The sequence below is a fragment of the Pteropus alecto genome, unplaced genomic scaffold (genome assembly GCF_000325575.1).
Source record: "Pteropus alecto unplaced genomic scaffold, ASM32557v1 scaffold24, whole genome shotgun sequence".
Taxonomy (NCBI): Eukaryota; Metazoa; Chordata; class Mammalia; order Chiroptera; family Pteropodidae; genus Pteropus; species Pteropus alecto.
The window spans coordinates 3,986,652-4,013,507 of NW_006439192.1; the positions used below are offsets into that span (position 1 = coordinate 3,986,652).

General features: G+C 41.7%; 1 protein-coding gene across 1 annotated transcript in view; it reads right to left on the reverse strand.

Annotated features, from left to right (window-relative positions):
* Positions 1–81: 81 nt before the first annotated feature.
* The window catches only part of PLEKHA2 (pleckstrin homology domain containing A2), a 44,364-nt gene continuing 17,589 nt past the window's right edge, over positions 82–26,856 (reverse strand). Inside the window, exons 3-11 of the mRNA XM_006916289.2 lie at positions 24,266–24,314; positions 22,743–22,840; positions 17,561–17,701; positions 16,871–17,017; positions 16,525–16,593; positions 16,060–16,130; positions 12,641–12,704; positions 4,296–4,373; positions 82–3,870 (exon numbers count right to left, since the gene is read on the reverse strand). Of these exons, the coding sequence (XP_006916351.1) occupies positions 3,508–3,870; positions 4,296–4,373; positions 12,641–12,704; positions 16,060–16,130; positions 16,525–16,593; positions 16,871–17,017; positions 17,561–17,701; positions 22,743–22,840; positions 24,266–24,314 (1,080 nt within the window). The 3' untranslated portion in view covers positions 82–3,507. The remainder of the gene's footprint in view (positions 3,871–4,295; positions 4,374–12,640; positions 12,705–16,059; positions 16,131–16,524; positions 16,594–16,870; positions 17,018–17,560; positions 17,702–22,742; positions 22,841–24,265; positions 24,315–26,856) is intronic.

Consider the following 26,856-nt stretch of genomic DNA (forward strand, 5'->3'; position numbering starts at 1 on the left):
TGAAATCCATAAAACCAATAGAAGCAGTCTGACGAAAGATCATCCACCCAGACAGAAGGTCGACATTACAAAAACACCATATTTCAGTGTTCCACATGGTTTTATTACAAAACAAGCAACAAAACAGTTTTAGAAAATTATTTTTTGCTACATACCAATTAAGAGATCAGATAAAATGAGAAGCATGTTTCCATGCGCTCAGCTCAGCGCTTACAGCGAGTGCATTTCACAGCTGAAACATACTGGTTCAAAACACAAAATCATGCCACATCTTCATAAGCAGTGGGGAAAGGGATCAAACAGTTCAAACTCTTCCTAGCATAAGTGACTGTAATTGACTGCCGCAGGCGATAACACAGAGAGAAAAGGGAATAAGGGGAAAAAATGGTGTTGGTAGAAAAGGTTTAATAAACCTGTCCATTTCTAACATGTTCAAAGTTTATAAACAAAGCTGATTTGAGAAACTCCATTTCCAAAATACCGTTACATTCAGATGCCTGTTTATCTGGTTAACAGTGAAAACAAATATCAAATCCCACCGCTCAACTACTGAAACTGCTATATATTTATTGGATCCTTTTTGCATATACAAGTTATATTCAGGAAGAAAAAAAAAACCCTTTTGCTTCAAGTTGGACCTTAAATCTACTCTTTCTCATGGGAGTTCAGCATTCTATTCAGAAAAAGATGTGTAATTCCAATATTTTGACCTGAGGTCACTCTACTTGATTTAGGTTTATGATGTCTCACAGAATGCCAAAGGCCCAACTATGTTTGCCAGTCATCAACTGACCTCGAGTAAGTAAATCCTTAAGCTTTCAAGAATAGTGGATAGGGAAGCCCACCTGAAATACTGCTACACACAGTGGGTCAAGACTCCTTCATAAGTCTTATGAAAACAGCACAACTCAGAGAAATCCTCAGATTTATTCCAGAGTCTATGCACTTAACTACTAACCTATACAGTATCCCCACCCTATTTTTTCCATTTGGTTCCATTTTAAACATTTAAAACTAAATTCTTTGGTCATACATGCACCATCTTTGGCTCACATGTGTAGTGACATTAAAAGGCTGTGATATGAAATTGGCCAGAAGGTAAATAATAGGGAGACAAAAGAAATTCTGAAGTAAGGTTTGGGTATGAGAATGTTTTCAGGCTTCATTGAAGAGCATAATATTTATCTAGTACTGAAACTACATTAACAATGTCCTAGCTTGGAATTCCCAACTATCTGCCAACTAGAGTCCCTGTTTTCTCTCTGTCATGATAATACAATCTGGATTTATAAGTATGTTTAACATTCTCAAAATAGATCTTCCTGAATAAGAAACATATCAGCTTACTATAATGACCAATTAATTTAGCAGTAGTAATCTGGCAGAGAGTTTATTTTTAAAGAGAGATAAATGGGTACATTTTTATAATTTACAAAGCAAAAGATGACAACTTTCCATGAGTTAGGGAATGTTAAAGAGACCTCAAAAGTCCCTAATTTATTTCTATCAATTCAATATCACTTACTGCACACTTTCCTTGACCTAGCCAAATAATTTTCTTGAGTAAAGCTAGAAGATGAAACCAGAGATAAGGCGCTTTATAAGTATTTGGAATGACTTCTTCAAAACAGGCTACTTGAAGTATGTTGTAATCTCAACCACTCATAAAGAAAGAATTCCCAAACTAAGGATTTCTGAGGACAAAAGCACAAGAGTCTGCAGAAAAGAGAAAAAAGAGAGAGATCCAGCAGATTTCCTTTTTTCTACCTGGACCAAACGATTTAAGTGAAGGATAGCTGCAATGAAATGCAGTCAAGAAAAGTTTTCAACATGACAGGCTTCAAGGAAACATTGCCTGAAAGAAACAGGATTTCCCCCAAGCCACTAGGATTTTCTAATCACATGTTTTTGCCTCTGCATTAGATTTGGACATAATGAGAGAAAGGGGTTCACTTAGGTAAAAATGGTTCTCTGAGCCTCTTCCTCTACTCTTTATTTTTTAATTTAAAGATATCATTAATTTATAAAAGTTATAGACAGAAATGAATTAAGTTTTCTCTCCCTTTAGGGAATCCTGATAAGTTCCTGATGGTAGTTCACCACATAGGCTGGATAGACAAATCCTTCCAGGGACCCCAGAAATAGTATCTCCTTGCCAAATGGAAGAAGGTACACCCTAAAATTGGGGTGGGAAATGAAATCTATGCTCTTCTACCTGGGAAATCTCTAAATCTCTAATCAGCAATGCATAGCCTCTAAACCAAGGTTTCTATGCAGTTGATTTTATTAAAAATATAAATATGTCTCAAGATTATCTTTGAATATCTCCACTCATAAGTACATGGAACCTGATCAGATTACAATGTCAGATCATGCAAGTACACAATGCTTCATTCAAAGAACAACACAAAGAATAGAAAGAAAGCAAATATATCAGGGTATACAATATACATCACTGAAAGTTAAGACTAATATTGGCCCGTTAAAAAAGAGCTGTGAGGCGAGAATTCAAGATAATCTGTCTTTACTAAAACAGACCTTTCCTTCTGTCTAGAAAACATGGATCAACAAAACTTAGCTAGATGAACTACAATCCATCTCTTGCCCAGTACCTGCTTCAAACCAAATCTAAAACTCTAAAACAGAGATCCAATCTATCACACAAGTGAATTACCATACACTTATCGACCTTCTACACATTCCAACTAACACCATATCTGTTCTCAATAGTCATAACATTTAACACTGATAAACTCATCCTTGGAGCTGGACACAGAAACCGGATAGGCAGGTCTATCACTCACACTGACAGTATTTGAGGTCAAAGAACAACTAAATGAGAGCAGAGTCATTCCCAAAACTGGCTGATGTGCTGGGGTAGAATCATTCCCTAAACCTCATAAGAGGTCCCTATTTCTCCCCCTATGGAGGTCCCCTGGCGGGGATTTGCCCTGGTAGATATTCTGAGGGCCTCTGCCAGCCCCTCAATTTTAACACCTCCTCAGAATGTATCCAGTCAAACCAGAGCCTGCATCTTCCACCATCTCTCCCTCCTTTCAGCTGGGTTAGTTATCACCCTCCTACTTCACAGTCCAACATCAGCCAATAATCAAGAATAGAATAAAACCAGATGACTGGCTTAAGATTCTATGCCTGGCCTAAAAACAAAGGGAAGAAACTAAAACAATGACAAGGAAATAAAACTGGGTTAACGATGAAACTGGACTCCCAAACTCCTCTCACCAGGACCACTTCGCAACAGTCAAACAGAAGGCAACCTGCTTTCCACTGAGCATGCCCACAGGTCCAGCCTAGTGATTTTCCCAAATTAAATACGCTGCATTGATGTATTTTTTTAAAGCCAGCTGGATGGGCCCCTCTGACAAAGCATCCACAGGAACACGAGTGGCATAAAGACCTCTGACTGTCTCCAACAGGTATAGAAACTGAGTCATGGCCTCCTTCTCTTGAGTCCTCCCCCCTCCCTCCCTGGGCACCTATGGCTCATCACACATCAGAGGTCCGTATGTTCTCATCATCCAGGTTGAACATAAATGGTTTCTCCTTGGGGTGCTGGGGCTCCGATCTGTGCCTTATGCGGGAGCTAGGCAACACCCCACCAGCATTGCTCTCCCCAAGTCGAGGCGTGAACAAAGAGTCCTCAGGAGTCTCTTCAGTTGGAAGCAGCTTTTCCCCAGCCTGGGGGACAGGTGTCCAGGGTTGCCAGGAAGAGGCCACAGAGGGAGCTTTGCAGAGGACTTTTTTCTCTTCCGCAGGTAGCCGCCCTCTGCCCAAGACAGAGTTGGGCCCACCTGAAAGGCTGGAGCTTCCAGCGCGGGTCAAAGAAATGGATCTAGAAAAGGACATTTCCTACAAAAATAAATGGAAAGAAAAAAAAAAAACAAAGGAAAGTAAGGGCTTTCCTGACAAGTTTATCCCAAAGCCCCGGGAAGAGTACCCACCCAAGATCACCACCTCATATGTTAAAATACTTGTGTACATAAATCAAGCTGTCCAACAGAATTCACTCCAGATGTGTCAAGGTTTGCCTGACAGGGAGACGTGTGGGACCCATCATAAACTGTTTCTCAATCCAACCCTTCCTCCCCCACTCCAACAACCAAAAATAAAAAATAAAAATTTTTTAATCAATCAAAAGAGAAAAACAAACAAGACAGCCTAGGGCTTCAGCTGGGACCAGGCTGCCTACCTCAATCACTAAATAAAACCTATCCACTCAAGGACACTCATCTCTAAGTTGACAGTGACTATGCAACAGAAAGGAAGTGACTTACTCTGGGGTGGCACTTGAGGGCCTGGACAGCTGCCCCGATCTCCTTAATCCAGCTGTGCATGTCTTCTGGACTATCCGCCTGCAAAACACCCACAGCACTTAACAGAGACATTCTGGGTACTATGAGTTCAGCTTTCAAGACTCTGATCCAATTCTAAGTTCATAAAATCACACCATTAGATCTGGAAGGATCTCAGAGTTCATCTAGTCCAGTGGCCTCAGACTCTTGAGGGCATTTTTTTTCCTGCAAAATCTTATTTGACACCCCATAAATAAAACAGCTCCAAGCGGATCCACTCTATGGCAAGGCAGAGGTCATGAGGGAGGGGAGCACTTAGAGGCCCATTCCCTGAAGTCCCTCGTGCCCTCTGGAACATAGTTGGCCTGGTCTAGCCTCCTGTTTTACAGACAACAAAAACAAAGCCCAGAGAGCTGAAGCTCAAGGTTTACGGCTGGTCTAGATCCCAGTTCTCCTACCGCCCAATGCAGTCTTCTTTCCACTACAGCTACTTACGCAGAATAATCCCATTTTCAACTCCAGTCCCATTAGAGCCAAATCCTCTGCAAAGCCTCCCAGATATATATTATCTCCAAGCAGGGCTTCTCTCAAAGCACAAGCTACCTGGGTTTGTATTGACTCTCCATTCAGGCCCAGAGAGTTGCTAGACTCGAAAACAACACGTAGGACACGAGCAACAGGGCTAAGCAGTTAAGTATTTCCCCCAGAAATACCTACCAACCCCAGACGGGGGCAGCAGCGGGTCTGTGAAGAAAGGAAGAAAATCAAGTGGCCAAGCCACTGCAGGCAGAGCCCTGGGAATTCTCAGTACTTTCCAGCTTTATAGAGATTGAGTTAAAGTGAACCCGGCAAACATTTAATAAGGCCTTGCTCACTGTTGGACACAGCATCAGGTGCTGGGCACAGAGATGAGACCAAGACTGAATCCTTGACCTCCAGAAATTTATATTTGTTAACCTCTCTGTCCTCCTGTGCTTTCCCCACAATAGTTCTACACAAATCACAAGCGTGCATTTGCATGCATGTGCACATGTATGTACAAACACCACACCCTGGCCCGCAAAAGTCTCCACATATAGCCCTCACTTTATCTCCAAAATTATTCTTTCTCTGCAATATATCAAGATAATGCATGACCAGTTTTTTAAAAAATCCTCAACCTTGCATCCCTACCCCTTTCTGTCACCTCAAACAAACCTTCTTTAGTTAGGTGTACATGGCAAAACTTGAAAGGGAAACAGTTTCACACCCTGGCACACTTGGTCAAAAGGGTGTAGCAACAAGTGCCCAAGGCGAACACCTCCCTCATACTCCAGAGCTTCAAATTTCCGTGCACTTTCTCTTCGATGGACTTTTCCCAGATATTTGACAACTTGGTGGTTTCCCAAGAAAATGACAAATCCATCCCTAGTCCAAAAAGATAACCCAGGTAAGGTCTCCAAGTTTCCTCCGGAAGGTATTTTACTAATATTGGGGGTAGCCTGTCCCACAAGTAGAACCACTGGGAGAATTAAATGAACTCTTGTAGGTAAAGCAGTTTGAACAGTGCCTGATACACAGAAAGGGCTTTATAAGTATTAGTTATTATTGTATTATTATTATATATAAGGACCTTAAATGAAGGCTTAAATTCCAAACTTATAAATATGTTCACTACCCTCTCCCTGAGTCTTTTGTTTGTTTGTTTCTTCAAATTCATTGTGCAAATAACTCCTACCTAAAGGATCAAATTGTCAGGATCGATTAATATATTTGGGGGAAAAGGATGGTTATTTCAAACTGGAATGAGATGGAGGTAATTAAATTGGGCATTATTTTAAAAAGCATTTCTTAAAGATTTTCCTTCTAGGGAAGCAGAAGATGATTTGATAAGGGGAAATGTTAGAAAACGGAGGAAAAGACATAGATGGGAGCTGAGGGAAAGGCAAACATCTCCCAGATCACATAGGAGACCTGGAATTTTCATTAAACAAATTAACAAGATCCCCATAATGATAATTCAATAATCAGTTTCCAGGGCTGTTAAGCTATTTCTATTCCTTCTACCACCCTAGCAAAATACCACCCCCATGTCAGCTGTTATTACCCCCACAAGCCACAGCCACCTACCTGATTATCCTTTGAGACCACACCAACAAACTCTCAATGTTTTCTAGGAACTATCACACAACTAGCCTAGGTGTCTACACTCCAGCCTCCACTTAGCAAGGAATAACCGAATAACAGAAAGCTAGCAATTTCCCAATTTAACATCTGGGGAACTCAAGCACAAGAATGAAAATCCTCTAAAACAGAATTTCCAATTCTCCTCTAATATAAATAACACTGCTTTCACATCTTTGTGCATAAAGCTTTTTTCATACTTAGGATTCGCCAACTCCCAGTGAAATCACTAAAGAGTATGTATTCTTTTAAGGCTCTTTTATTTGGCAAGAGTAATTTTTGGCCAACAATATATGAAAATTTCATCTACCAATGATACATTATTTCTTACATGCACCCTTGCTAGAACTATATATTACAATTTTTAAAAATCTTTGCTATATGACAGGCAAAATAATTAAATCTTTCTCAAAACATTTAGTAATTAGTAGAGATGGAAACTGTTTGCTAATTATATTCCTTCCCTAATTCTCTAATTCCATTTAAGGATATTTTTCTATCAGATAAGCTAGGTAGTTAACCCCCATGAGGATAATAATAATAAACATTAGTAAACATTAAAATGTTTAATTAATAAGTGTAACTTAAAAATATTATTCAAATAGAAAAGTAGATATTATAACATCCCACATGAAAAGAAATAGAATATTACTTCAGTGAAATCACAATTATGATTCTTCTTAGTAGTTTTAAGAATGAGATTCACTGGCAACAAAAATTCTGTGAAACCTCAAAGATTTTATGCAAAAATTATGATGTTTGCATATATCTATCTTTTATGGAAAGCCTGTGCTTAGCCTTCATCAAAAACTCAAAAACATCTTAAAACCACATCACAAAGGTAGCTTCAAAAACCAGAGGTACAAAACAGAGCTAAAGTCCACCCACCCCATGGTGAATTACTAAGAGATTTAAAAATGTTTAGAAGTGAGCAGAACATAAAGGGAAGTGCCAAACTCATGCCTTCATTATTTCCTAGTGTGCTTAAGAATGTGCACTTGTTTTTGGTGCTTGGTTCAAAAGAAAAAAGTAGGGGTTCTGTCCTTGAGGGCAGTTTTTGAGGTGAGAGGAAGAAAGTGTATTAAAATGAATCACTCCAGTTTGTGGTTTTATTGCGATCCAATGAGCTTTTAATGAATTTCTACTATGAACCCAGCACTATAACAGATACAGTGATTTGAAGCAAGGAATTCTACAGGTCATCAATAAAAGGCTTCCATTGCAGCTGTCTAAAACTTTTAGGCAGCTCCTTCTTCTATTCCCAACCTCTGCCTTCTCTTCGCAATAGCTAATACTACTAGCCTCTGCCCCTTCCCCAAGAACCATCCTATCTTTAGACACAGCTCTGCCACATATGATTGCAAACAACTACACTACATAGTTGTAGGTGATGTCATTCACCTTGTAGTCTAAATTAAAATAGTAAGTATCCAAAGAGTTCTAGCCCAAAACTCTGCAATTAATGTGTGAGCCCTCTTATTACTACTCCTGTCCTGACACAGCCCCCTAGTACTGACAACTGGGCTTATGCCAAGTTATCAAAACCAGTCTGCACCACATTTCCCATTTTGAATAACCTAATCCTTCTCATGATAAGCTACTTAATATCATTCACCTTCTATGACTGGAAAATGGGGAAATAGCGAACCTTGTGTGCCTTGTAGTTCAAAGACTAAAATCTCATTTTGAATGTTTGCCCAGAACAGAGAATCATCTACGGGCTACTGAGCTTGCTGACATCACAAGCTTAAATATCTGATCACTGCCAGATCCTGGATCTCTGTCACTATGATCCACCTGTCAAGATACCCAGTTACCACAAGTTGGCCTTCCCCTATGCAGAGTCGGACTCCTCTCTACATCTTGGGTTTTGCACCAGGCTACTTGTAAACAATACAAGTGAGTAGGTCTTGATCTAGTACCTGGTGCCTCTCAATCGGCTCCCTAATTCACCAGGTTTATGGTCTCAAATAATTTACCTTCAGACATACCGTTTCCTCATCTGTAAAGTAGAGCCGATCTCAGAAACTGCTGAGAATTAAGTAATATGCTGCCTGTAAAATCCTCAGCACTGTGCTTGAGGTATTGAAGTGGGCAATAAATGGTAGCTTTTTCTTAACAGAAAAAACAACTACAGTATGAGAGATCACAGGGTATAAATTATACACAAATGTGACATAGAAGGTAAATGTCACACCAACACCTCACTAGCTGGAATCCAGCCCCATTCTGTTGTCCAAATCTTTGTCTTGTCCAAGTAGTTTATTTTCTCTGTCTAGATCTCCCCAACTCTCTGCTCTAGCTTCCCTAGATACCGAGGATACGAAGTTCTTTGAGGCAGATTTACTGAACATAAACCTTAGGAAGCAGATCAGAATGCCACTTTGGCATGGTAGGTAAAAGTGATAGCACCAAACTGCATGAGTAGTCATTATACTTTTACTTCTTGCATGAACCACAATGTTTACTTGGAACAAATGACCGACAGAGAAACTGTCAGTCAAACTTATTCAGACTTAGGTATATGACACACTCTTCCTGAAACCTAAATGAAATGAACCTATTACGTCAGGAAGATCATGAAAGTATTTTCTTGCAAATGATAAATTTTCAGCTTTCAAAGCAAAATTGAGAATTTCAGAAAACTTACATCCACCTCCATGAGCTTGAATGCTTTGTTGATGATACTGGTGGTGATATGAACAAATATGATTTTTTTTTATATTATATAATAAAATGTGTCAACATTTGGAAGATCTGCATACTACACTGAGACCACAATTTTCCAAATGACCAATGCATAAAGTTACAAAATCACTCATTGGTAAAAGAGACCTATTCAAAGTGCAAAACTGACCAATGGGGTTTTTTTGACATTCAATATTATTTTATATTAGGGGTCAGATATTTACATAATTTGACCAATTGATTTTAATGTAAGAATATGAAAGTTTATTGATACTGGCTTCCAATCCCACATTGCACCTAAATGTGAAGAAATTACCATTTTCCAAGTGTTGGTATAGAATCAAAATATATCCACAATTATCTGACAAAGCTATTAAAACAATCCCTTTTTTTCCAAATAATATCTGTGCAGGGCCAGATTTTCTTCATATTCTTCAATCAAAACAACATATGGCTCCAGATAAAATGCAGAAGCAGATATGAGAATTCTGCTGTCTTCTATTAAACCAGCCATTAAAGAGATTTGCAAAAACAAAACAAAAAAACAATTCTACTATTGTTGCTATTTTTGTTTTAGAAATATAGTTCTTTTTCATAAAATGTTACTTGTGTTAACATAGATGAGTTTTATAGTTGCTATTTTAAAATGAATTAATACATATTTTTAATGATTTTTAATCTCTATTATTCTCTAACTTCCAGTCTCTTTCAGTTAGGTACGATAAACAGATTTGTCCATTTGCTTATTTATTAATTCAGTGTGATGCTAGTGTTCTTTTATCCTAGAAACGTGGGAGCAGAAGGCAAAGGAGGATAAAAATGATGAGAAGCTTCTGGTAAATGTGCACATATTCATGCAGATGATGCAATACTTTTGAACCTTTATGTTGCTGGGGTTTTTGTTTCCCAAATCACTACCTCCATCCCAAAAGTTCTGTCCTGAACACTTACCCAGCATGATCATTCACTTGACACAAATATTTAATACCAGCAATGTGTCAGGCACTGCCTATCTAAGGGCCTCCATAATGTCACCTTGGATGTCCTACAGACACTGTAAACTCAGAACCACCTCTGTTAGGCTTGTCTCTGCTCTCCACAGTCCCTCCTCCCATGCTCCTATCACAGTGACTTCTGCCATCAGCCACCTTAAGGCCCAAGCCAGACATCTGGACAGTACGCTTGGCTCTCCTCTCTCCCTTCACCACACATGCAACCAACAATCGAGTCCTGGAAAGGACTCCTTAATAGCGTTCACATTTTCCACTTTCGTCCATGCATCCTAGTTTGGGCTTCCTTTTATGTCTCACCTAAATTACAACAATAGCCTTCAAACTGGTCTCTCCAGCTCCTATCTTCCCCCTTTTCTCATCTGTCCTCTATACTGTACCAGCCAGGCAATTCACAGCCAGCATACCATTACAGGAGTTGGAGTTCAGGGCTACTGTCTCCACTTTTCAGATGAGGAAAAAAAAGGCTCTGAAAGTAAGATCACTTGTCCAAGTGATAACTTTAGAAGGTAGATTAGATGGGGTCACTCCCCTAGTTTAACCTTGAGGGGCCCTAATGCTCAGGATAAAAGACAAGCTCTTCAACAAGGCATAACAGGCCACAGGCCCTATGTATCTGCTCTCCAGCCTCCTGTTTGCTCTGTTTTCCTTTTATTTCCAAGCTTTTTTTCCCCCACATGCTACTCCCTCCGCCTCGGCTACTCTTCCCTCAACTGACCCAGCTTAGATACGTCTCCCCTCAGGAAACCTCCCCTGACTGCCTGAAAGGGGCGAGGGGGAAGTACCCTTCTTATGAGTTTCCATGGCAACCACTACTCACTCTAATGGTAGCACTCATCACACTGTTGGTTTTTGTTTGTGTTTAGTCCCCTAACCCCATCAGTGAGGTACTTTTACTCTGTAATGCAGTTAGCTTCTCTCATCATATTCTGCAATTCCATGCTGAGATCACCTGATTTCCTAAATGCTTTCTTAAAATTTGCATATGTTGGGAAGGAGCAAAGGTGTCAAACATTTGGTGATGGAAGGAAATTTAACTCTGGGTGGTGAATACAAATACAATATACATATGATATATTGTTCAACTGTATACTTGAAACTTACTTGATTTTATTAACCAATGTCATCCCAATAATTTTAATAAAAAGTAAATAAATAAAATTGGCATAAGTTAGGGTTTACACTTTGTGCTGTAAAGTTCTATTTCATGCATTTACCATTAAAGTATCATACAGAATCGTTTCACTGCCCTAAAAACTCCCCTATGTTCATCAGGACAACTCTCCCTCCCCAATCCCATCACACTATTTTTATTGCCTGTTTACTTGACTCCCTCTCCCTCCTCCTCCCCCTCGCCCTTCCTCTCCCTCTCCAGTTCAGGATCTGTTTTATTTAATGCAGTGTTCTCAGAATGAGGCAAAATGCCTGGCAGACTGAGGATACTCAACAACTATCTGTTAAATGCCAGAACTGGAAATACTTTTATTGCACGTATAGTTTAAACTCTGCCCCTGAACAGCAATGGAGCCAGCTCTAACACTCCAGCAACACTTTCTGCAGCTCTCCTACATTGTCTCTTCCGGGATGGCAAGTGCTTGTCTGAATGAATGGAACCTACATATGCCTTGTCTGCTGGGCTCCGGCAGGGGGACCAGCTCGGAGAGTCAGGACAACTGGAGCTGCTACCCATCAACTTGTGAAAGGGAGCCGACCTTGTGGAAGGGAGAGTGATGCTTGAAACAAAGAGAAAAGTGCAGTGGGAACCCTGAAAAGCTTTGGTTGAGGGGCCCCTCGTTTACACCAACACACGACATGATGTCTTAATGCTAGAAATGCAGCACTAACATGATGCTACAAGAATCAAGGCACACTCTGTGGATTTCCAGGCAGGCTAGGCTAGGGACTTGGCCCTGAAAGTCCAGGCTCTGTTTGGAAATCTGCCTTTCTTCCTCTTATGATTTTAGAAAGAGTTGGGAGAACTCCAAAGCAGTGGGTGGAGGGGAGAAGCTCCTGATAGCTGAATAGTCAGAGCCCAAACAATGGCTTTCTCTGTGCAGCTGGTCTTTGCACCTGGTGCCTGAACAGGGGCCTCTGTGCTTTTGTCCTTCCGCACACAGTGATGACCACACACAGGCGGAGCTTATAAATACTCTCCAAAGGAGAAGTGAAACCACTGGCCAGTTCTCTTTTTCTCTGCTTAGTTGGCGCCCTGCAGCTGAGAACAGCTGGTACATGGTCACATTCCCCGGTACAGTGGCTCAACCTGCTCTTATTATTTTATGGTTGGGAAGCTTTTGGCAAACATCCTGTTTAGAATAAAATGGGACTCAGACTGACTTTCAGAGGCTAAATTTACCAACTAGAAACTTCAAACAAAATAAAAGAGAAAGCACAGGAAAAAGCAAGGCCTATGAATACACTATTCACAGAAATGGAATGTTAAAGTCTCCTGAGTGAGCTTCTTACCTGTATATAGAAAGTCCTGGAGCTTGTTATTATTTCAAACAAGTTGTCCCTCATCAAGAGATCACTAGGCAGAGAAAGAGAAAGTAAGTTACCAGCAGGATGGTGTACACATTGAGGACTTGATTTGTCCTAAGTCAAGGCACCAGTACCCTCTACCATAAGAAGGGACTCCTGGGCCATTCTTCCCTCAGCGCCTGCCTCAAAAACACTGCAGGGCTTTCTTCTCCCTTCAGTTCCTAGAGGATCTCAGGAGGTTTCACCATCCCTGTGGAACCACTCTACCCACACCTGTTCTATTAACATAAAGCTCCTTTCCCTCTAAAACCTCCTGCCTAATATCTACCACACCCCACACTGCCTACAGTTGTGGTTTGGTTTGTTGTTTTTGCTTTAGTGGCTAATATGCACGATGTGCTTTGTGCAAAGCACTGTTTTGAGTGCTTTTTTTTTTCAGAGTTAAATAGATAAAAATTTTACTGGTGTTGTGTATATGTGTGTATATATATACACACACACACACACACATATATATATATATACTTGTGTGTATGCATATATGTATGTGTGTGTATGTATATATATATGGAGAGAATTGACACGTAACTTTCTATTAGTTTCAAATGTGCAACATAACGATTCAATATTTGTATATATTTGAAATGGTCACTACAGTAAGTTCACATCCATCACCACACAGTTACGAACTTTTTTCTTATGATGAGAATTTTTAAGATCTACTCTCTTAGCAACTTTCAAACATATAATACAGTATTGTTAACTATAGTCACCATGTTGTGCATTACATCCCCAGGACTTACTTATTTTATAACTGGATGTTATAAATGGCAACCACCATTCTGTTCTTTGAGTGCTTTTGTTGTGCAAGTGCTTTTTTGGAGCGTTATTTCATCCAATCTTCACAACAATCCAATGAGGAACTTAACACTCACCACTTTATGGATGACGGAACCCAGACTCAGAGAGATTATAAGACTTTCCATGGCACCAGAGTTAGTAAATGGCAGAGTCAGGATTTGAACCCAGGTCTGACTCCAGCATCTATGCTTTTAATTATTCCACTACTGTTTGCCTCTTCTAAGAGAGCCATCTCTCTCATTTCCAAACCTTTCCTCACCCAGGCAGCAAGTTCATCAACTACATTAAATTCCTGCTCTGTGCTTCATTATACTGAGCTGAGGGGACTGGACACTAACGAGGAGAAAAGGAAGGCAAGAGCAGACACTTTAAGATGCTTCAAAATGGGTGTGTTTGGGAAGAGGGATCCTGACTTCTGCAAAGAAGGCAAGAAGTAGCTGATGCTCAATGACAAACCTCAAATCAGCTGAAATTATTTCCAGTGTTAAATGTCAGCTGTGTGCATCCAGTCACAGTAGGGGATATATAAGGAGTGAAAGATCTAATTCCTTCCCAATAAAATAACACAAAAAAGCAAATCTATACAATTAGGTGTCAGACTGTGTGCTATATGCCAAGAGTTAGAATGAGGCCAAGAAAGGACCGATTGCAGACAGTCAGAGTTGGCTTCATAAATGAGGACTTGGAAGAAAATGGCAAGTGTTTGGCCAGTGACATGGGCACCGGGCAAAAGAGGAGCATGAGACTAAAGGGGAGAGGGCAGTAAGATGGGGGTCGGATGGACCAAATCCTATCTCCACTTAGGGAAAAGGTATTTTAGGAATGTTTTTAAAACTTTGTGAGCCTTTATACCCCTACTATAAAAATAGAGATGAGAAGACCTCCTTTATCAGGCTGGCTACCACACCACGAAGATCAATTATAAGGTATATAAGGCATCTGGTACAATGCGTGTCATGTAGTGGTCACTTGAAATACATTTCACTATTATTATTTTCTGAGTTTCTGAGTAGAGATGGCTCTGCTTTCTGGCTAAATGTTTCAAACTCTTAAACTAGTCATGGACACAGAATACAATCATGGAATCAACCACTGAGGAGGTGAAAGCAAAGCAGGGAGGAAATCCCCAGCCTTTTCACCTCTGCTTCTCAGGTTACATGCTGCTTTTTGATTCAATTCAATTCAATTCAATTCAATTTAACAAATGTTGGCTGACTACCCAGATGCCCTAAAGCCCTCTGACTGGGTTTGGAGGAGGCCACAGTCTCACAGGTCTGGATCCTGCAGAGGCTTGGGGATTCCTTCCCTGATGATCTCCAACAACCTTAAGTCTTTTATTCAGAGTTCAGTCTGACTCTGGAAGTCAGAGATTCAGGCAGAGTCCAGAACACTCTTAGGACTGACCTCATCTGGGTTCACCAAGCTGCCACAACGTGCCCAGGTGCTTGTATGCCTATCTACACAGGCCCCGGAGGCAGGAGCCATCTCCAGGGACTCGGTCATGCCTAATCTTTCCTCTGCCCACGAGCAACTTAGGAGCCACACTTCTGGAACTTCCACCGATAGCTACTTTCATGAATTATAAATTGTCACTGGGAACTTCCCTAACTTTCTGTACTCTGCAACTGCCATTTGCCAGACTCAGTGCTTCAGTCCCTGCTTCCTTGGGTCATACAGCACTGTTCGCATGCAAGACCCTTCCATGCCTTTATTCAGGAACAATCTGCCTGCTGCTAATAGCTTCTCTGATGATGCTGGCTCTGCATGCACAGTCCACGGATGGAGAGACCAACGTACAGTCCTTAAAGACTGTAAACTGAGGGCCAAAACGAGGATTTCTAGATATCCAGATGCCCTTGGGTTTCTAAAGCTTTACTTCTAGGGGAATCTCTATTTGGTGTTGGATATGGGAAAGCCCCAGCCTGGGGGTCCAAGGTCCTAAACTAACCCTGTGCATCATGGTACTTGGAAGGTAACCATTTCCTAATGAAAAGAAAAACATATTAAAAATACTTTCCCCTCCTGCCCAAAGGGAATAACAGAGTTGCTGTGAATCAGCCTTGTTTTAAGGGGACGTCAGGGATCTGTCAAAAGACAGAGAAGACAAGAGGCATAAGTTCAGGGACGAGGCACTGGCATTAGTAATGATCTGACCAGAAGCGCTGCAAAGTGAGTGACTAAGGGCACAGTCCCCCCTCTGAGCCTTAGTCCTCCTGTGGAATGAGCATCTGACTCTAACACCTGAAGCATCTCAGCACCACCCTCTTCTTTGTTCCTATGTTCTTTCTTTTTCTCCACCAGAAAATTATTATATAGGCTCGTCTCCTCAGGACTGAGAGTAAAGTATCAGGAAGACGGTAAATGTGCCCAGTGTGATCTCACATCTGCATCAGCCAGGATACAGTGGGTCATGCCTGAGACCTCAAGATCTGGCACTTGCTCTTGGAAGAAGACTCTTGAACAGAGCCTCGGAAGGGTCGTAAATGAAGATTTAAGAGAGTAAATGGGAGTTTTAATCAAAAAGAATAAGCAGAGACAATTACCCAGACTTGACCAGACATTCATGGGTCTTGAGAACATCCTTGAGAAATATAGTACGCAGTGGTTCTCGGTCCTGGGGGAAATAACAGAAAGATAGGTAAATGAGGCTGTCCAAGTAATGCCACAACCTAAGATGACTAAGATGACCGATGTGCCTCTCTCATCAGAGATGGTCAACTAAAACCAGGTTGCAAATAAGGGAAATTCTCAAAAGAATCAAGAGAGAAAAAAAATCTAAGATGCTCTGTGGTTCTGACCACAGAACAGCTCATTGCATAGGAGGGAAGAAATTCAGGCCACTCTAAACGTCAATCTAAAGATGCACACACAGGAGGGATGGAGGTAAGACAGTCACCTCCGAGGTCTGTGTGTGTCCACGTCTCTACTCATGCACACACACGTGGGTGTTATTCATGTGCCTCTTCCCTTCCATGACCTCTTAGAAGGGTCGCAGAGTGACTACAAACCTGCTCACACTTGAAGTAGCAGATAGTAAAGTCATCGAGTGCAAAGAAGCGACGTTTCCAGCTCTTCCGCTGAAATAAAAAGTAACGAACAGGACATTAGGAAAAGGTACCAGCACTCAAAGGGTGCTCCCACATTCAGTAGGGGACAAAAAGTTCTTTCTATCAGGAGCAATGCCTCTGACCTGCAGGGGCGAGTGTTTGTTTCCAAGCCTTTCCTGGTTTGGGCAGCAGCGAGCATGGAGGACTGCAGCTCCTCTTTTCAGCCTGCTTCCCGCTCTGCTATACCCATACCCACAGGCTCCAGGGAATAACCAGAACCCGCTCCAGCCCCAGTGCTGATACTCACCACGTTCCCTTGCTTCACGCAGTAGCCGCTCTTAATGAGGGGAGGCCCAGTGGGAACACGGCAGCCTGTCGTTGGGACATAACTCTGGGACCTTCGAAGAATGGCGTGGGACCCTGGCTCACTCCCTTCCTGCCCATCCCCACCATTCTACAAGGAAACAGGATCAGAATTAGCACCTCCCCCTCAATCCTTACATAGTCACAGACCCTGCCCAACCCAGTTTCCTCTGGCCGAATCATCTCTCGTCTATGCCCACTACAGCAGTCACAGAGTTAAACAAGAAAATATACAGTTACTTTGCCCCCATCAGGCATTATACCTGGTGTTTTCACAGAATAAGGCTCAGGGATGTTGGGCAGACCCAGGAAAATGGGAAGGACAGAGAAGGCAAACCAGAAGAAAGACAGTGGGCCTGTTTCCAGCCTTGCTCCTCATGGTGTCTACGTGTGCTAGTCTCCTATGTATGGTGCCGAACTGTGCTGGCCACACAATTTCAAGATGTGGAGGCCTCAATTTCTCTACTGCCATTATTTACACACACCCCAGACCTGTATGTTCCTGCCCACTCCATCTGCACTGGCTTCCCAAACTCCCATCTACCCTTTTCTCAGTACAGTCCTCTGTACGCATCACTAGCACACCAGGACATCACACACCCCACAACCCCCTGGCAGTCCCAGGCCCCAGCACCTGGTTGATGGGCGTGTATACCACCACCCCTCCGATGATCTCTGTCTTGTAGGCCACCTGCGGCTTCTTCTCTAAGGCCGGAGGAACTGCTAGGCTTTTGAGAACTTCGGTCGTCAGGGGCAGGCTCCCAATTTTGGGTACCTGGGAAGAATGATGGCATCATGGTCAACAGGATACAGAAGCTTAGGAAAAGCAGGGGCCAAAAGTAGGCTGAGGAATAGCAATGAAAGCTAATGTACTAAATTATAGTAAGATGCCCCACTCTTCCCCAGGCCTTCCATCAATCAATATCTGAGTAAAAGGAACTCTGCCAGCCACCCCCACACCACATGCGTGCACACACACACACACTCATGTACACGCTTACTCAACAAACATACTGAGTACCTACTGTAAGCCAGCCCTTCCCTGGCAAGAGAACAAAGTATAAAACAGCAAATTTAGACACATGTCCTGCCCTTATGGCATGGAGATGCTAGTAAGGGACACTTGACAAAAATTGCATAGCGAAACAATCAGGCTAATTACAAAATGTGGTGAGTGCCATGAAGAAAACAAACAGGAGCTAAGCTAGAGAACAGCAGGGGAACTGCTTGAAATGGAGTGGTTAGCAGAGGAGGAGATGTATAAACCTGGAGAATGAAAATGAACCAGGAACATGAAGACAGAAGAAAGTATGCTAGGCAGGGGCACAGGTACCCATATGTGGTATATGGTACAAAATCAGGGAGCATGAGCTTTGGAGCCCAAGGCCTGGGGAATAACTCACGACAGGTCACTAACTAACCGAGTAACCTTCGGCAAATCATTGAACTTCTCTGGGCCTTAACTATCCCATGTGTAAAATGGAAAGTGGAATAACATTTAAGTCGTAGAGTTGTTTTGGTTATCAAATGAGGGTATGTACATATGATCATAGAAGTTTATGGCTGGTTCGAGACCACAGGCCACAGGTTGCAAACGGAGAGCCCAAGGCAGACTTGGCCCAAACTGTTTTGTTTGTCCTATGCAGTGTGTTTCCAATCTACACTTAAAATTTATGATATTTCATATAAAATCCAGATTCCCAGATGAGCAGCACTTCTCTCTTTTGATGGGGAACTCATTCTTCAGTTTGCCACCATCCTAACCATTCTCTCCGCACTGAGGCCATGTTTCAGGTGGCATTTATTCTCATTTATGTTGTTTTTCTTTCTCCTCACCCACTTTACTCATTTATACCAGCGTCTGCAAACTCTGATAAAATCTTTCATTTATTAAGAATTAAAGAGAGGCTCAGAATAGTCAAGTCATTTGGCCAAAGCCATGACTAATAACGGGACAGAGACTGGACCTATCGCCCAGCTGGTATGGTGTATACAGAATCACAAAGCCTCTCATTCACAAAAACTTAGCGCCCTGTGTGGATCTACCAGAAAATAACTATGGACCACATGAAAAAAGCCAACATCCTTTACTGCTTCTTCCACAGCCTTGAGAGTTAGAAAGACCAAAGAATCTTTTAAGAGCTCACAGCTCAGGGGGACCAAGGACCACTCCATCTGGTATCTTTGCAAAGGAGCAAGACCACTGTGATTACAGCAGGGCCCCAAAAAGATGAGACCCCTCTTTCTGGCCTGCATTCTCAGTTTACATAGACAAGAGTGACCTCTGCCCACCACCTCGCCTGACTGGGCCGGAAATCCACCTTGTCTTTTCTTTATGGCTGTCTGAGAGAGAATAGCAGGTCTCATTGCTTTGGGCCTCTACTCAGTGCCAGGAATGCACTAAACTCTTTACTGCGCTATCCCTAAGCTCAATGGATAGACCTTATCTATCCATTTCATAGATAAGGTCAATGAAAGCTCATTAAAATGACTTGCCCAAGGACTGGCTAACTCTCCAGTGCTAAATACCACTACCTACCTACCTACTTACCACCTTCCTAAATTTCTCTGATATTTTGCTATTGTGATAGAATTCTTTAGGTATGTTATTATTGCTTGGGTGTTTAGTGGTATAATCACCATGGAACAGAAGAAATTCTTCTCAAATGACCCAAACGAATTCCTAAAACCCAAGAAAGAAGTAGAGACAAAGGCTTTTAGTTAACAAAGACCAGAAAACGCCTCATAGAAGCTTAGCTGTTGTTGTCTGTCAGAATCTTCCTGTCTTCTGCCCAGAGAATAGCCGGTTGTCCCTGTTCATGCCCCAACATCATGGGTTACTTCTAGCCACCCAGAGCCTTTCCAAAACTGTTTCCACTTCCTGAGACTTTGAATCAGCCTACTGAGGACAAATTCAACAAAAACTATGCTCTAGAGCTTGAAAACAAGGTCATCCTTTTGGTTTGGCCATATCCCAGAGGCTTAGTTAAGGGTGCGCCCTCTTCTATCCACCTGTGGCATGTTCTCTGATGCTAGAGATCCACAAGGATATCATTTGTAATGTGAAATGAAGCTTTCAAGGACTCATCTTCCTTCTCACCAGGCATGCTTAGACTGCTGGAAGTGATCATCCAACTTGGGGATGTGTGGGTGGGGAGGAGGGAGCTGTGCTTCACTTGTACAGCTCAATTTTCAACTCTTTTGAAAAATATAGTGAGTTAAATAATGTCCCCCAAAACTGTCCACCCATAACCTCAGAATGTGACATTATTTGGAACTAGGATCTTTGTAGATGGTATTAAGATGAGCTTATACTGGTTCATGGTGGGTCCTAAGTTCTATGACTGATGTTTTTAAAGGAACAACAGTGGTCACACAGTCACACAAGCCATACAGTGATGGAGGAAGAGATGGAATCATGCAGTTACAAGCCAGGGAACACCAAGGACCACCGGGAGCCACCAGAATTTGGAGGAGGCAAGAAAGATTCTCCCCTAAAGTCTTCAGAGGGAACACAGCTCTGCTAACATCTTGATTCAAGATTTCTGGTCTCCATGAGAGAATAAATTTCTGTTGTTTTAAGCCACCCAGTTTGTTACAGTAGCCCTAGAAAACAAATACGGGAATACTAATACTCTGAGAGAGCCTAATTCTTTAAAAACCATATGTTGATCATTTTCTTCAATCATAAGAACTCAGTGACCTCAGCATAATATGAACAGTGATCTGTGGGCAGAAAAACTAGATCCATGCTGGGTCCATAACCTTGGGGGAAGTTACTTTGATCTCTAGGCATTTCCATTTCCTCATCTATAAATGAGGATAATAACACTTGCTCTTCCTATTTAGGGTTTTTACAAGGCAAAATGAAGCCATGTATGTAAAGTGGTGTGTGATCTAACTTATTTTAACACTGTTGTTCATTTTTAATATTTTTATAAACTCCTAGGTCTTGGGAGCCAAAGGGTCCTGAGTTTGAATCCCAGCTCTACCACTTACTAACTTCTAGACTTTGGGCAAGACTCTGATTTCCATTTTCCTCATTTGAAAAATGGCAGTAAAAGCATCTATCTCACAAGAGTGATGTGAGCGGTGAACGTATAAGACATGTGAAGGTTTGGCTCAATATGCTATCTGTTCCGTCTTTCATCTCTGTATCCCCCGAAGTGCGTGATACTTCACTTTGCACATAAAGTGGGCTAAAATAAATATGTATGTCATCCATGTGGTGTCCCAGTCCCACATCTATCCAGTCTCTCTAAGGAAAGATACACAACATAAGATGATGTGGAAGTGGAGGAAAAACTAAACCCTTTCAGGACACAAAAAGATTAGGAGGAAGAAGGGTACCCCTCCTCTTCCTTCTGTCCCATAGAACCTTTTGCAGGAGAAGTGAAGGGATGTATAAACAGAACAAGGAAAGTGAATGGGACCCTGGAGACTGTGGAGACCCTGAAGAAGGCTTTGACACTACACAAGGTCTTTGGACTTCCAGCCTCTGGGCACCATCATGCTCCTTTCCACTCCCACAGCCTGTAACTTCTGCCCCGCGCGGCCAGAAAAGAGGCAAGGGGAACTATGTGATTAGAGCAACTCTATGCTCAAGGCACAAAAGAAAGGGAAAGAAGGTCCCTGCTGCCGTACAGAATGTGTAGCCCAGTTAACCAGGCAGGAAACAGAGGAAATCCAGGAGGAAACAATGAATGAGAACGAGGTATTAGATATCAAAAAAAACCTCCCTGAATTGTGGAAGGCACAGAAGGGCGAAGACCCCAACATGACTGAAGAAAACCTTTATTAAAATCAGCACTAGGAGTCATGTGCACAAGCACATGGGTGAGCAGACATGTGAGTTGCAGCAATCTCCCTCCCTCCTGTCCTTTTGCTCTCTTTTCTTGGGTTTACCAAGGTTTATCAGAATAATAAGCTAACGAGCAAAACTGCTCTGACGACTAAATTGTACTCTGCTTGAGTCCAGCATTACAAGTGCTAGATAGATACACAGATTTCTTCTATTAATTTATGCACAGGAACCCTGAGATACATGGAGAATGATCTACTCCAGGGCATGATGGTTATTATTGGAAGTCACTAGAATGTAAGCATTTCTGACTGTATAATACAGAAAATAAAACTTTTCAGCATATAAACAAACCATAGTTACTCAACCACAAATCAGTCTAGACTATTGGTTAAAGGTCTATTTTTTTCCAAAATATAAGTTTTCCCTCTCCTCCTTCCTACTCTTCTCCCCTTTTTTCCCTTGTATGTCTAAGGAAGAAGAAATGAGTTCTTCGTCAACCAAGTCAAAGAAAGTGAGAGCACTTATAGCGCAGTCAGTGAATTAGTTCAGTGATGTTTTTAAATGGAACGCTTTGGAAGGACAGGCTTGTGGGTGGCCTGGACTGATCCCCCAGGCCAGCTCTTACAGTAAGAAGAGTATTCCCTTAAGCCAGGACAAATTCTGACTTTCTTCCTTATGTTTTGCCCTTTATTCTACTTCTCATAGTCAGCAATCCATTTTCCAATCCCACCACTTTCTAAATCAGCATTACCCAAAACACAACTGACCAGGGGTCCTCCCGGAAGCACAAAGCAGACACTCCATGAACTTCCCCTTGAACTTGATTCCAACCCCAACTCTCAGTTCAACTTGCGGTCAGTAAGCCAAGGTGTAAGAAGAGGTATGGGAACTGGATCTGGAACAAGCTTCTGAGAAAGTCCCTGCTGCCATCAGAGTTCTTCCTCACCCAAACAGGCCACATGCTGGGAAGAGACACTGAATCCCTCCAGAAAGGAAAAGGAATCATACGTACAGTGATTTTGCTGGCGTGGTTCAGGGCTTCAACCCAGTCCTTCAGATCTTTCTGGTCATTGGCTTGAAGAAAATACCTCTGAGAGAGGGCATTGATGACTGCAAAAGTCACAAGTAAGAGGGAGAAAACTCCAGGTCAGGACGTATGCAACACAAAAAGACTCCACAAAACTAAGGTGTTTGAAGTAGTAGGGTCCCCACAAAACTGAGGAAGACTTTTCCCATGGTGCAAAGTCACCACATGAATATTCGGGAAGCGTCAGGCTACACTGCTCTTCTCTATTTAAAGTGTGGATTATTCCACTGGCCACAAGAATGATACCTGACATTACCAACAACCTTAATATGCTGTTGTGCAGTGATGAGGCTGCCAGTCTGCCACATGCTCGAACTACTTTTCAGAGGTGCAAACAGATTTATATTCATGATGATACATATATCATTTTGGTTCCAATGCTCCTTGTTTCCACGGACACAACTGGCCCGGGTTAAGAGTCTCGTCTGTGGTTGGGAAATGGAACAAAGCTTACCTGAGATCAAATAATCAAATCTGTGACCTTGACTTCATTTTCAACCTGTCCTTTCCTCTGAGCACTCCATTAAGTCAACAATTTACTTCTGGATTCATAATTTTTTTAAAAATAGATCTGCTGACCACAAAATCTGAGAGTGTCATTTTTAAGCTTAGCGATGCTATTTGAAAAAAAAGATAGGGGAATGAGAGCACCAAAGAAGTTTGAACCAACCTGAAGTTGGGAGAGAGGACAGCTCAAGGGGCCATTTTATTCTCCTAGCATAAATGAGCCGGAACTAAAAAAAGGTGAGAACCATGGGGCAGACACAGAATTCAGTAGCTCATTCATTCATTCTATAAATATTTACCAAGGATCTACTATGTGCCAGAACCATGCTACATGCTGAGGATACAGCAGTGACAAAGCAGAGAGGTATCCCTGCCTTCATGAGCTTACATTCAGAGTCGCCCTAGATACACAACAGAAACTATCTGTTAGCATTTCTTGTAGCATTTAGTACAGTTCTAAAAACACAGTGGGAGCCAAATAAATACTGATGATTCAATAACTTGAGACATCCACTGAGTTATCTGTTTCCTGTGTTACCCCCAACACTGTCACTCGTTTGGCAATACTGAGACCCCTGTAAGAATACTCCTTTTCTCTTATCTTCCCAACTTTCCCAAGTCTCTATCTTTCCTGAGCATACCACTACTGAGCTCTGAGCTGAGGGTTCCTAGAAACTTCTAATCGATACCTTGCACTCTGCCCGGTGGAGTCAAGAGAACCTGGAACCCCAATGGTCCGTGTACCTCTGTCTTATGTTATTAATAATCTTTGTGGCGAGACCAAGGAAAGCAGCATCACTTGAGACCCAGGAACATCACTGTGACTGAAGTCACTCATACACACAGGGTGTAAGTCACATGTGATCACAGGACTGTCACTGTGCAAAAGAGGAAGCTGCTGTAGAAGTGTCAGAAAACCCATCCCCTGGCTCAGTACTCACCAAAGCAAAACGGAGTTTTTGGTTTCTGCTTTGGGGTAGCTATGCTCACCTAAGTCAAATAAAAAATAAAAGAAACATGAATACGTTTCTAACAGTATTATAAAGCGCTTTTTTTCCAAATGTTATTAGGAAACTTTTCTTACAAAAAGAAGCATAGATAAAACATGTGTGAACACTTTAAAGAATAATAATTAAGTGGAGACCCTGTACTCACCGTTCAGATTTAAAAACGGGACACTCTCAGTCCTATTTCTTAGAAGTCTTTTGCCCCTCCCTGAAAGAGTCCTATCCTCACCCTTCAGAAATGATCACTATCTTGATGTCTGTGTTAATCTTTACCTTTGCAAAACACTTTTAGAAGCCACTGAGTCCTGACAAAATTCTCTCTGAACCAAAAAACCTATACTGGCCCCAATCACACTAGCGAGATTCCACTTGCCGCTAAACCACCAAGTCCCATCCCTAAACAGTTCTCCAAACCGAAAGTAGTATTGCTGCAATGTAGATTCCAATTAGAGCTCACAGAGAGATTAGGCCGCATGTCTCTCACCACATTTGGACACACTGATCAATTTCCTATATATCTACCCTGACTGCTTAACCATGAAAACATGTTCTTCCCGCATGTCCCAAGAGGGGCTGATGGAATCCGAGAGCATAACTATGCATTTAAGAAAAGGGCACAAGAAAGTACAAAGATTTCTACACCTCCCGTTTGATTTCATCCTGCTTTTTCCATCCTATCCCTGGCACGTACATTCCTGAGTATGTGCCTATGTAAGCCCACCTCGCTCAGGATCAAATACACCGAAAAGATAAAGGAAAGCAACTCATGTTCCAACTCATATGCCCACAAAGATTAGGTGACTGACTACCTTTGATGCAAGCTGTACCTCCCTGGAGCAGACCTCCACCACTGTAACTGGGATTTCTAAGGGGCCAGCCACCTTCTCCCAGGACCAAGGCTAGGAATTATTACCACATGATCCTCCTGTGGACACCATTCTCTCAATCCCCTCTCCAGCCAAGGGCATTCTACTTGTTCTCACTTTAACAGAAGGCATGAAGTCAGGAGCTAAAGAAAAATTCTCAAGTCAAAATTAAGGTCTCTTCTTGGCTCGCAGTTGCTAAGGGTCTGATAATGACTGACCCACCAATCTGTCTGGATTCTCACTCTTGGCTCTAAGTTCTTTCTGTAGACCTAGCCAGATTCCTTAACAACCAAAATTAATCCTGCCCCAAATATTTAAGATGGAAACTGAGGTAGCGGCCTATCAAAGGAAGGACGGGCAGTATAGTCTGGCTGTGGTACCCGAGGGCCATGGCTCAAATCCTAGGTGTCCCACTTGTGTGACTCTCATTTCTTATTCCACTAGATAGAGATAACATCATATTGTGATAGAGCTATTGTGAGGACTAAATGTGATATAGTGCAGGTGAGGTACTTAACCCATTCTGTCACACAGAAGCTGCTCAATAAAAGAGAAACCATTTGTTGCTTCTTATACCTTATTTCCTTTAAAATCCCATTCCACATTATTAATACAAGCAGTGGCATCCCTGGCACTATGGGAAAAATGCTGAGAGCCTGGGGAGTGGCTCAGGGGCATACAAAAAATGTATGAGACCTGAAAACATGCCTGGTCTCCAATATACAAAATGAATATGGCATCCTCAACATTAATCGATACTCAATTAAATGTCTGTATAACATTATAGCAACCTCGCTGACAAGTACATAATTAAATGTCTTTAAGATGTCACATTTAGTCGACTTCATCAACGTTTCATTTAAACATTCACTAAAATTTCATTACATTTGAAAATAATTAGTAGCTTTGATTTTCTTAGTTCACAAGACTCCATGGGTATGAAATCTGCCGAAAAATTAGAGCCAATCATAAATTAAATGAGTTACTCATAGCCAAATCATTCCAAAAGTAAAATGATTAAAATCCTCTTTAATATTTTACAGCTAAACAATTATATTTAATAAGAAATGTGTTGTGACAGAAAGAAATCTAACTATGGGTGGTGAATACACAATGCAGTGTGTGTGTGTGTACCTGAAACTTACTGGATTTTGTTAACCAAGGTCAACATTAAAAAAAAAAAAAAAAACACCCCAAAAAAAAAAGAAATTCTGTTTAAACCAAAACCATAATAAAAATAAATTTTTTAAATAAAGAAAATAAAATAAGATTTAAAAAAAAAAAAGAAATGTGGGTATGTTTTGAAACGTTTACCATGATGTAAGGTGAAAGCCATCGGGCCTAAGAAAGCCTAAATAGTCCTGAAAAACATGAAGAGTTAAGCAAAGGTGAACCTGCACATCCTAAGTTCATACCAACTATTCGAACCCAGTCAAGTTTTCACCACTCCCAGAAACTGTGCACTGGAGCTCCGAGACACTACAGTCTTGGCCCCCATAATATCTTATTTTTCTGGGTTTCAGACCCTGAAATTTAATCTGAACCACAGTGTATGCCTTTATTCTGCTTGCGTCTGATGTTCTCTTCTGTCAGTGACTCATTTTCTTCCTCTGCATCCATGTTCTTCCCCAAGCATCCATGTTCCTGCCAGCCTTCGTG